This window comes from Poecilia reticulata, linkage group LG22, assembly GCF_000633615.1.
Source record: "Poecilia reticulata strain Guanapo linkage group LG22, Guppy_female_1.0+MT, whole genome shotgun sequence".
Taxonomy (NCBI): Eukaryota; Metazoa; Chordata; class Actinopteri; order Cyprinodontiformes; family Poeciliidae; genus Poecilia; species Poecilia reticulata.
In genome coordinates, this window is record NC_024352.1 from 13,922,420 (window position 1) to 13,934,570 (window position 12,151).

Sequence of the window (12,151 nt, forward strand, 5' to 3'; positions counted from 1 at the left end):
GGTTGTTTTTTTTTAGGAGTGGAAGTTTTTGATGCATCATTGGAACAAGGCCTGGAGCCCATTAACCCGGGACCCACAGTTACTGTTAACACCACTAATCAACTGATAGGCAGCTAAAGACCCTCCTTCCCTCTGTTTTCTATCCTCTTTTCTTTCTTTGCTTGGATAAAATTAACCTTTTATTAACAGATTTTTTTGTGTATAGTTCTTTAACAAGAGTATTTATTTTTCTTTCCCCTGGTCGTAATGGGGAAAGCAATCGTGGAACGGCAGTTGTCCAAGAAGATTCAGTGTTGGACTCCTGGCTGGGGAATTTCTCTGATCAGTTTACATGTTCTCTGTGTGCATGTATGGGCGCTTTTAAGGTACTTCTGCTTCCTCCCTGCATCCAAAAACATGTACTGTATGTATCGCCCACATTAAATTGCCCTTAGGTGTGACCATGTTCATGTGGTTGCTTATGTTTTGCCGTTAGGTCAACTGGTGACCAGTCCAGAGTGTATCTGTGCGCTTAGAAAATAGTAACGTGCAAACTCTCTGTCTCTTGCACACCTGCTATAAGTGCATCTGAAACAATTGGAATATCATCTAAAAGTCGATTGTTTATCAGCTGTAAAAGTGATAAACCCATATCATAACTTACGGAGTTTTTTTTTTTAAATTAATTAATATAACTTCCTACTAAAGAAAACTTGGTATTCAAGAAGCTGGTTCTTAATGAAGAGCTTCTTCAATGCATTATGGAAACGTTAAGTCAAAGGAAAATCTATGCACAAACTACAGCCTCCATTACAGAAACATTATCATCTACACAATCATGGAGAACACCAACAGCTTTCCAGCAGGCTGTAAAGCACAACCAACATAAGAATGGTAATCCACCAAAGGTCATTTGTAAAGAATCTGGCTGTTCAGAATGCTATATCTTAGCATTTTATTTGTAAGTTTAGTGGAAGCCAAAAGTGTCACAAAAAAGGTGAACAACCAACAGGGACTGTGGAGCAAAGGCTGAAGCTGAAGTCAACATCTCCTATAAACAGAGGGAGATGAGAGGAACCAAACCGGGCTTCCTTGATACCTTAGCAGATCCAAAAGCTGAACGCCGTCATACCAAACTGCAGTTGCAAGCTTGATGCCATAATTAATAAACAAGCCTCAACCAAGTTTACAGTCAGCAGATATTTCTGTAGTGCAATTACATTTATTATTTTACATATACATTTAAATAAAAAAAAGAAACGACACTTGTGAGTTTTGTAATTGAGACAATTATCAAAATTATTAGAGGAAAATACTTAATATTTTTGTTTGTAAAATAATTTCTATAACATACAAAAACTTCATTTCCTTTTTGATGACTTTCTAGTTAACTCGGATGCAATAAAATAAAAATGCTGTATTCTGGTGCGAAAAAAAACAAAAGTAAAACAGGCATCATGTTGAGGCGTTCAGCCTTTAGCCTGGTCGGTTCTGTATTCATGCACGGCTCGTCGGGTTTGACCACCTGCGTTTGACTTAGACTCTGCGGGGCCGAGGGCCAGAGGGGGGCTCCACACCAGCCCCATTTCAGAGAGGGGGGAGTTTTCGCGGTCAGATGAATATTTAATGCGTCAGGGTGCACTTAGTAGAGAATGTCCTGGTTCTTTTTTTCTATCTATGATATCATAACCACAAGATAGAGCTGGGAGATGGGAGCCAATGCACATATGAGGCCTAAACAGCAGCTCAATATGCATCCAGTGTCGAAAATGGATGCTGGAGGTTGTAGATTTACTAGCCTCCTCTCAGGGTAGTGGTCGCATCAACTGAAAGCATTATGGAAGTCTACGAAGAATAAATAAAATGCTTGATATAAAATGTCTGGTATTAAGGATGCACCAAGAGGCGGTGGCTGCGCTTTGAAGAACTGGGTGCGCCGTTCCCTGCCCTGCTTTGTTTTGTGTGTGAATTGTTTTGTTTTCTTTTTTTTATTTCCTGATAGTTTCTCGTAATTGCTGCAGACTAGCGTGACAAGTTATTTTGTTTGCACTTTTACTCCAGACCTTCGAAGCACGTGGAGGGCAGGTAAAGTGAAAGTATGGTAAAAAAAAAAAAAAAAATTGTTTTTTTTTTTAACTGTACTCTTAAGTGGGGGAGCAGGCCTGACCACATGAACGGTAAAATCCACCCTAGCCTTCCTCCACAAAGCCCATATCAGCTCAACACAGAGACTGTTTGCTCGGTGAGGTGACTGCCAGGGCTTGAACATGATGCCACATCTAAATGATCGCCCAGCCCAATGTGTTTCCTCTCTTCATTCATCCTTTTTTTTTTTCCAACTTCTCCTTCTGTGTCTCCATTAAAATAAACAATGAAAACTCACTCCTTCGCTTAAAGACACGCACTACAACATGAGCCCTCCACGCTATCTGTGCAGCAAAGGGCAAGGCGTGTTTGGCTCGAAACCAAACCTTTACAGAATTTATTTGTAGTGTAAATATTTTAATTGACTGCACAAATGGACTTGATGCATGCATCAAACATAGTGAAAACTATGCATGGACTACATGTAAAAACATAGGATTACATGTAAAAACAAAAAAGGTGATAAATGGTGAAAAATGCAGTTGCGTTTGAGAAGAAAACACAAAAATAGCACTTAGCCTCACTTGCAGGTCATATAAGCTTGGATGTGTTATTTGTGCTAAAAGCTTTAAAAAAAAAAAAAAAAACGCGAGCTGCATCCTTATCTTGCTTCTGAAAGCCGTCAGCTCGATGTAGAGCGACAGTTGAACACATGCAGCGCTGGGGCCTACTTGCCTGTCTGCAAACTTCCGTTTGCCCTCAACAGACACTGAGGACGTTTCAACATCTGTTGAGCAAAGCAGTGCACACCTGTCTTCCTCTTCCTCCTCTCTAGCGGACCTCAACTCCCCCCACCCTCCCTCGAGCTCTTGCTCCCACCCCGCTGCTTTCCGCCACCCTTTATTTTTCTACTTCCCTTTTTTACCTCTATTCCAGGCACCCTGCTAACAAAGCATCTCTGCGGCGGCGGCGTGTTTGGCACTCCGCTTGCCAAGGCCACCAATCACACCACCAAGTATTTACAGTGGGGCAAATCAAAGTTCTTGTTTTGAGGCAGACCCTGAGGGATGTGGGTTTTACCCTTGGTTGGTGATTGTGGCTGTCTCGTCTGGGCCAAATTGAGTCAATGCTAGCCACATACAGACATCTCCCTGCTTTAAAATAATTTACATAACTCCTCTAACGCTTTCAATATGAACGCATGAAACGGCAGTGCTGTGTTATTATCACAGATGAAATGTGCGAAGCAATTTCTTTTCTTTATCTCACAACGGGAGTAGAAAATCTCTGGACTCGGTTGCAAATAGGGGTTTAATGGAAACACGGTTTGGGCTTGCTGAAGTTATCTGTAGCTCATCCTGTACGACCACAGCTCGGATCTGCTCCCTCAGGCAGATGCATCACAATCTCTGGGGACATAAGCAGTGTGAAAAATCCCCCTCGCAGGCCTGAAAACAAGTCGCTCACAGCGGAAGTTGCTACATGAGCCTGTTTGAGCAAAGAGCACAGCCTTCCTTTTCTGATAAGGGGGGATAAAGTGCTTTGTGTGTCAGTGTGTGTGAGACAGAAGCAGCGACGGGCCTATAAAAAAAAAAAAAAAGACACGTTCGGGCAGGCTGGACGGGGTGCAGGGGTGCCAGAATAGGAGCCAATGCACCCGGATTCTTTAACAATACAGCGAAGCCCGTAGCAAGTTGAGAGCAATCATTCCTCCTTTGTGCAGCTGCTTTGTTCTTTATGCGTGTGTGTTTAACTGTCTTCTACTGGAACGCAGGCGTGTTGGGGGGGTGATAGAAATGGGGCTGTTTTTCAGCCCTCTTGGCTCCTTGCCTGCAGACGTTGCTGATTTCCCACTGCTGCTGCTGTTTTGGCCTTGTCGAACACAGAAGGCCTATTTGGCTCCACTGACAGCTCAAATTAAAGCAATAAACTGCTGCTAGTTTGTTATTTTAGCTCTAATGGTGAATGAGGTTGTTGTGAGTGCGTGCGTGTGTTGGTGTTTGCATGTTTTCAGGTTGCTCTAAGCAGTGAGGTGCTAAGGTAAAGGTGGGGGCTCTTGCAGAGCTGTGAGAAAGGGAAGCAAGCTGCTTGCTGTCACATACATCAATGCAACGCCAGTAGATGTGTCAAACAGTGTTCACACCTCCATGCACACCAGATCGCGCACAATAAAGTGCAACGACTAGTGCATTGGCCCTAAACAAACACACAGCTCGCAAAAAGTTCCACTGAACTGACAATTAATATTCCAGGTGAGTCAGAGGACATGCGAGAGATGTAAATATATTAATTTTCCATTGCGCTCGCTTCACCTTCAGCGCGTTTTCTGAATTCACCGGGCTGTTTGAGCTGCAGGTGTGAGCTTACAGAACTGACCTCACTTTTTCTGCAGCGATTCCTGTCAAGGCTTCACTCTGTGCTTTGCCATGAGGACTGCATCCCTCTCCACTTTTGGAACCTCGCTGTATCTATTATTTGCTTGCTGTTCCTGACTGTCGAGGTCTAAAGAAATAAATATCCAAACCGCAGGATGGTGGTACGCTTCGTTTTTCCCAGCAACCAACAGGTGCTTCATTCCCTCGAGCCGCCCCCGCAGTGCCGTCCCAGTGCAGAAAACCATTTATTGTCATAATGCAGCAGCCTAGAAAAATGGACTATTTATTTTTCTAAATGCAGATCAGAACTTTTACTGAATTACAGCTGAAAGGTCGTAATTGCCCCCCTCCTGTAAGGGTCAGTGTAAATAAGGAAGAATGAGCGCACACAGAGTGGGCATTTTACTTCCCCTGGTAGGTGAGTAAACAGGAAAGACGCTTGGCTGGCGAGTTTAAAAGAGAGCCAGGATTCTCATCTGATTCTCAGAAAACGCCTGCTTGCATCATCAGAGCAAAAAAAATAGAAAAAAAAGCACTGTCTGAGTCCTGTGTAAATTATTTGGTAATTTCTAATGAGTGCTAATCCTCTGTGTGGCGTCAGCAAAAGTAATGTGGAAATTTTAAGCAGCCTGAAGCTGTTTTGCGTGCGTCTTTGAAAGTCATCAGCTGGCCCGAGGAGGTGGCATTTAGCTGTTTTTCTTTTTTTTAAACATCAAACAATGTTCTTCTTTTTGTCCTGTTTCTGCAGCGACAGGACACCAAAAGACTCAATGGTACATCTTATTTTCATTTTTTTTTGTAGTAAGAACCACAGGAGGATTAACATAGCTGTAACAATCTGTCATACGAAGAGTTGGCCTCAAAGCTTCTTTATGTGGTTAACAAGCTTCCATATTTCTGTGTAATTTAATTATCTGTAAATAAATTCATCAGAATTACTGATGCACTAATCAAATTGATGTCGATTTCCGTACCAGTTTTGGCCGACTCTGCTGTAGAAAAATAAACTTATTCTCAGGGTTATGTTGAATCAAAAAATGTGCCAGATTTTTTTGTTTTGTTGTTTTTGTAGAGATTTTAGGCTCAAGCACAACAAAACATAAAAGAAGTTTACAAAATTATTCCCTAATCTCTGGCTGACTTTAATTAAATTAAAAAATCTTTTTTTTTTTTTTTTCAGAATTTGCATTGCTCATCTTCAGTCGGATTCAATTAAAGAAAAATGGTCAGATTCCGATTTCTGGTCAATTTATTGGTATGGCTCTAATCATGCACACATGTTCTCATGTCTGCCTTTATATCTGTAGTATAGGAGAAAAATAAACAGCGGCTTGACATTCTGCTTTACTCCTCCAGGGAGACGCTCATCTGCGCCCCATCACAAGCCTCAAAACCTCAGAATGTGGCGAATGTTTTAGCCTGAAGTATAATAAAAAAAACACCACTGCATTCCAGCGGATTTATCATATGGCCAATATTTGCTCTGCATCTAATCACCAAGACTGTGCATGATTTGTCGGCAGTGACCGAAGGGGAGGAAACATGCCACAGCCTCTAGTCACTGTAGACGCGGCAGAGGTTAATTTTTACCTCTCAACTTTAAGAGTACAATAAAACTGCTGCTCTTCTATTGTCATCTGTGTGAAATGGCACTTAAGACCGTCTTAATGACTGAATGTGAAATTAGATGGTGATGGATTTGATTATTAGGACTTCTGGCTTTGGTGTCTGTAGATTATAGATGTTGAGGAAAGCACCCAGAGTCTCACATGCTGCTGTTTCCCCCACCCCTCCCCTGGCACTGATACACCTGTAGGCCTTTCTTTCAAAGACTCTCATCTCCATTTTCAAACATCAAAGTTGCCTTTGAGAGCAATCGGGACCGAGGGTGAGCCCTTTCATGTGATTTGTGGAGCATGGGCGTGGCGCTGTATATTAAGAGGGGATGGTGATTACCTTTTTTCTTCTTCTTTTTTTTTTTTTTTTTTAAAGAGATGCACCTGGCAGGTGCATGAGCCTGAGCACCCGCACACGCAAATGCATCAACATGCATGCTGTCTTTTTGTTGACTTTGCAGAGAGACTGCAATATCACAGGAAAAATAACACAGCAAATGTCATTGTTTGGCTATTTGCATACTTTGTACAGTCTGTGTGCCAAATGCAAATAGACTCAACCCGCCAACTCGAACATGCTCACCCCCCCCCACCACCACCACGCCGAGTCCTTCCCCCACGCCCATCATTCTCCTGTAGGAGCTGAGCAAACACACCCAAGCGAGCATATAGGAGCAAGAATACACGGTGGTACTCGGGCGCTTTTTGGTGGCGGGGGGTCCCTTTGGGGTTACGACGTGTCTCGCCTTCATCTCGATGCAAGCAGATGTTGAGCTCACTGTACAGAGAGATCATTTCTATGAAACAAGCTGCCACTTCAACCTCACTAAATTGAAACAGCCACTGCTGATAAGAAAATGTCAGTTTTCAGATATGACTGTAAATACTCTATTTTTTTTTTTTTGTTTCTTTCACATGTTGCTGAAAATAAAAAGGGTTGGAAGCTATTTATAAAAACGCGATACAATCGGTAACAATTTTTTATTGCCAATTATAAGAAGTAGGTAAAGGAAACACTAGTTTTACTCAAAAGAAAATAGATGTTATAGTCTAAATCAACTACTCAATCTATTTTTGACATATTTAATTATTTATGTTTATATTTTATCTGCTGTCCCATTGAGATCTGAAATCTTTTTCAAAAGGCAACTTTGCCAAGGGAAGCTAAAAATAATACTACTGATCAAAATAAAATTCAGAGTAGTAGAATAAATAGTAAACTGAAAATGGAGTGACATCTTCTCGGGCACAATGACAATCCCCCTTTGCTAACATGCTTCATGATGCTCTTAAAATCATTTACTGGAGTGAATGTTTTATTGAATTTTTTTATGTTTTTTACATGAAAATGGACATCTGTATTAATCAGCTGTTTTGCCAAAGTATGAAGAGCAAACAGTCACAGCCACTGGCAGAAAACCAGGGTACAGAACTTTATAAATCCTCACGTTTAATTTCTTTTTACCTCTAAAATTAGATCCTCAAACCCTCTAGAGAAGCTGCGAATACAATTTCTAAATATCATTTCACAAGTTCAAAATATCTTAAGCTCAGTAGATGCAAAGCTGTAAACAACTCTTCCCCTGTCGGTAAATAGGTGAATGGTGATGTCATGTTGAAGCAATGTGAGAAAAACTTCAGAAGTCAATATAGCTCCTGGAATCTGCTTTACACAGAAATTCTTTCTAATATTTTTTTTTCTCACATGTTCATTTGCTGCATGTCATTCCTTGCTGCTGTCATTGGCAGTTATAAGCACTGTTTCCAGTTTCAGCACAGCCAAAGGATGATAATAGTGTGTGACAAAGCTAAAGAAGTGCGTGCGCGCGCGCACGTGTGTGTGTGTGTGTGCGTGTGCGTGTGGTGGGGGGTGCTGTTATAATGACGAATGCCGGATGCATGATGAGGAAATCGGCAGCAAAGACGACAAAAATACTTAGCGGAGCATACTTTCTGTTCAGGGGCAGAACTCGTCTCTGTGTGTTTGTATCTGTGTGTGTGTCTGGGCATGTGGAGCTACTTTAGTGTACACAACTGTGCCTAGACGGTATGTGTGTCTAACCTACTGCTCAGGTGTTTTCAGAAGGCATGTCATTCTTTGTTTCATGGCCCCAGGCAAGTCACCGTTGCAGTCTTGTCCATCAGGTTCTCCCGACTGGATCAGCAAACATTAATTTAAACGTCCTCCCCCTCGGTGCTCGCTCCGCTGCCACGGCTCTGCTGCTTACCATGCAAATGCAGAGGGGCCCTGTCTGCACAAACAGCCTACCGAAGCCCTGAGCACGACGGCCCTGCTGCCTGAGCAGAAGCCTCAGCCTTTCTGCACTGTACTTTGTGTGGCATCATAAACCAGAAGCAGATCAAAGCGGTTTGAGTGTACAAAGCTGTCCCCAAAAGGATGCAATTAATAATAATAAAAAATTTAAAAAAAAAGTCCTGGAAGTTTTATGGTGCCTGTCTGCTTTGTTCAATAGTAGCGATGTAAGACGGTTCCTTGTGGTTAAAGAGGAATCTGATTATTTTTATGGTCCTAATATCGTCTGAAAGGCAGCGAGTGTTCCTGTTCTTCGGCTCTGCTGCAACATGACTCTGAGAATGTGTTCCTTGTTTAAAATATGAGAGCTCCTTTATATCATCTCGTGCAATTTCTATTTCAAGGCTACAAAGTCTCAAATGCAGTAAAGTGGGCCGAAATGTCATCTCAACCCCAGATCTGAAAGCTCATTCAGCCCCAACATAATGGACAATATTAATATGCTATATTTGCTTGTTTTGTCAGCTGTTTAAATTACTTTGATGATGATGCGGGGATGATTAGATGTGTTGTTTCCATTGAGGTTTTAATGCTTCCTCCGTTATCAGGTGGTTGAGCTCATGAGGTTCTCTGTTGTAAATATGAAAATGATATTCATTTAAATCAGCTTCAGCAGAAGTTTATTTTTGCTCCTTCTGTGAATTCAACTCGGTGTAAAAGCGTTTTTTAATGGAGCCTTAAATTCCTCCTGGCCTATATTAAACAGTGTCACTTTATAGCACCGAGCGCCAGAGTAAAAGTAGCTCGGAGCCGAAACGTGTCGACAGACAGACGGGAGACAACTTTAATGCGCGCAGTTATTTCAAACCAGGGACTGCACATCAGAACGCATTTATGCACAGACACACGCGTCTTTAGAGAACTTCTTTCTTTCTGTTCTACAGCAGAAATTGAAACCATGCACACACACAGTGTCTATTATGCTGTCAGTGTTCTGTATTATACCTCTGCAAATAGCATCCAGCATGGCAAGTGGGGTGTGGGGGGGGCTTGAGGGGTGGTGCCGCTCATATCCCCTCTCATGTGACACTGCTGCGCTCTGTTTTGAATGGGTTAAATCCACCCTGTCCCAGTATCCACCTCCATACAAACCACAGCGATCCATTTGTTCGGAGAAACCTTTAGCGCCACATTAAACGCGCTCCCTTCATGGATGCCATCATAAAAAGACGTTGTCTAACTTTGAGCCGTACAACACATTTATGCACGTACAGTTCTCCCCTGAAGCGATGGATGCATCTGATTAACATTAAGCTCCTCCATCCCCTCCGTATTGGCTGCTTTTGCCCCACATGTGAAGCGCAGCTGCATGTGGGTAAGCAAGGGCGCTAACAGCTTCAGAACGCCGTGGGAAGTGCCCCTGGCCTGCCCTGCGTTAAATCAACGAGCCACTTATGTGGTCAGGCAGGTAGGACCCCTCTGACCAGCGCTGAGAGGAAGGCGAGGAGGAGCGGAGCCACCTGTGGCTTGGAGTCACGCTCAGCTCCTCTTAGTGGTCTTTGGTTTTCGCCTTAATGTGCTGCAGTTTCCTCTGACTGGACCTTTACGGTGATCCTCACACACGCACTCACACACACACCTGCACTGCTATTCTACTGAGAACAATAAGCTGCTCTACCTTCATCCACCCGAGACTCCATTCCTAACCACACCTTTTAACCAAAACCTTAATTTTATCTTAACCCCAAAACCAACTCTGGTGAAAAACTGGATTTCTGCACTTGTGAGTAGTTACACACCTACGCATGGACACGTATCAGGCTTGTTCTGTCTTTTTTTTTTTTTTCTAACTGCACATGAGTCATGCGTTTCTCTTACGGTGAACAGATACTAACACCCACACATGCTCTGATGGGAGGGCTGTGCAGCAGCCGCATCTCTCTGCAGTGCATGCCAGATTTGTGGTGTGTGTGTGATGATGTCTGCGTGCGTGGACTTACTGCGTGGTTCCCGGGGTCCGTCCACGGTGACTTTGATGGCACGGTGATAGGTGGCCACCTGCGGTGGTCCGGTGAACACTGTGATGGTCAGGGTGAAGCTCTTTCCTGCAGCAAAACCACATTGCATTCATGATGACGGATCACTCATCGGTTAGAATTACACACTAAGCTTGATGATGCCTCATTTTGAAAATCAAATCAAACAATTTTATTTGAATCTGTGTTTATGATTTTTTTTTTTGGGGGGGGGGCGGGGAGGTTTGGTTTGAGCTGATTTTAGGAACCTGATTAAATTGGATTAATAAGTCATTGAATATTTTCATTGAGACCTTCAAATCAGTTCTCCCTGCTAAAATAAATAAAAGAACCATATTGTTGACAGTTTTGCCATAAACATGATTTTGATTACTATCGGAATACCTTCCAGATTCCTCCCAAAGAGCTTACAGCATTAGAATATTATTGGCTAAATCTTGTCAGCATTTAAATCAAAGCTGTAGCGGAATAAATGGAGGGCCCCAGGAGGGGAAAGGACCACCTCCATGAAACTGCTACCTCCCACTCTGACCAGAGTGTCTTATATGCATGTAAAAGAATTTATATATATTTTTAGAAATGTAAGAGAGAAGGAGAACTTGGGTTACTCGCAAGACTTTTTATTTATTTACTTAACAGTGTTTTCCGTCTTGTGTAGTAATCTGTTTTGAATACCGCAGTATAATAATAATATATTATGGCTTCCGAGGTATTTGTGCCATCCAGAGATTAGAAGTGACCATCTTTCTCACATTCACATATTTCTGGATGCGGCCCTGCACTAGAGTCTGTGCAAGAAGAGGAAGGCAAGGCGGCGTGTGACGCCTGTTGTGTGTGTGTGTGTGGGGGGGTGGGGGGGTGTAAGTGTGTGTGTGTAGGTGTGTGTGTGTGTGTGTGCGTGTGTGTGTGTGGAAGGAGGGGACTCCTTATCTTAAAAACAAGAGCGTGAGAGGAGAGCAGAAACTTTTTTTTTCTTGCAGAAGTTAAATATATACCCTATAACTGCTTTTTATTTGTATTTAGGTTTGTTTGCAGCCTATCCATTAGACATTAATCTTGGTTTTTTTTTTTATATTTGATGAGTGGGGTAAATAATAAAAAAAAAGTGCGTTGATAATTAAAGAAATGCTTCTTCCACTCAGTGACATTCAAACTTTTGAATAATTTTTAATGTGGAGACAATGGGTTGTTTATACTTTAACAATGAGAGGTTTTGATTTGCTTGATAGGGTACAAAAAATACAGTCAGCAGGCCAGCGCTTTAACCGCAACATCCTGCACTCGGGCCTTGATGTGTGACTTTCTGCACAAAAATTAAACCCAACACGGATGATAAAACCGGACTTAAAGGGTGGAATCAGCTGGTAAAAAATGTGTGTGTGTGTGTGTGTGTGTGCTCATCTTTCCACCTAGAAAGGATGAATGACTATTTGTGCTCTCTTAGATTTGGAATATACAGACAAGTTGCATCCGCGCTTCAAGGCCGTGATATTTTATAATAAGAATGGGCATCAGAGTGAAATTGTATACGTCAGAATGACTCATAAAACTAACGTAAATGTTTGAACTTTTTAACTTTTTAAATTAAAATGCTGATAAAGATTTTCTTATATGCTGAAGGAATGAGTGTACACAAACACGGAAATAAGATTGCGATCTATTAGTTTCCTGAGTAGAATTGTCATCGTCTAATTGTTTGTAAGAAGGCCCTGAAAGCTGTGAGAGCGCGCGTTTGCGTGAGAGAGAGAGGGAGAGAAGGAAAGAAAGAAAGCGAGAGAGAGAGAGAGAGAGGGTTTGATAGTTTTG

General features: G+C 42.3%; 1 protein-coding gene across 1 annotated transcript in view; it reads right to left on the reverse strand.

Annotated features, from left to right (window-relative positions):
* runx3 (RUNX family transcription factor 3) overlaps window positions 1-12,151 on the reverse strand; it is a 54,472-nt gene that overhangs the window by 18,887 nt on the left and 23,434 nt on the right. The window contains exon 5 of the mRNA XM_008399599.2: window positions 10,310-10,414. Coding sequence (XP_008397821.1) covers window positions 10,310-10,414 — 105 coding nt within the window. The remainder of the gene's footprint in view (window positions 1-10,309; window positions 10,415-12,151) is intronic.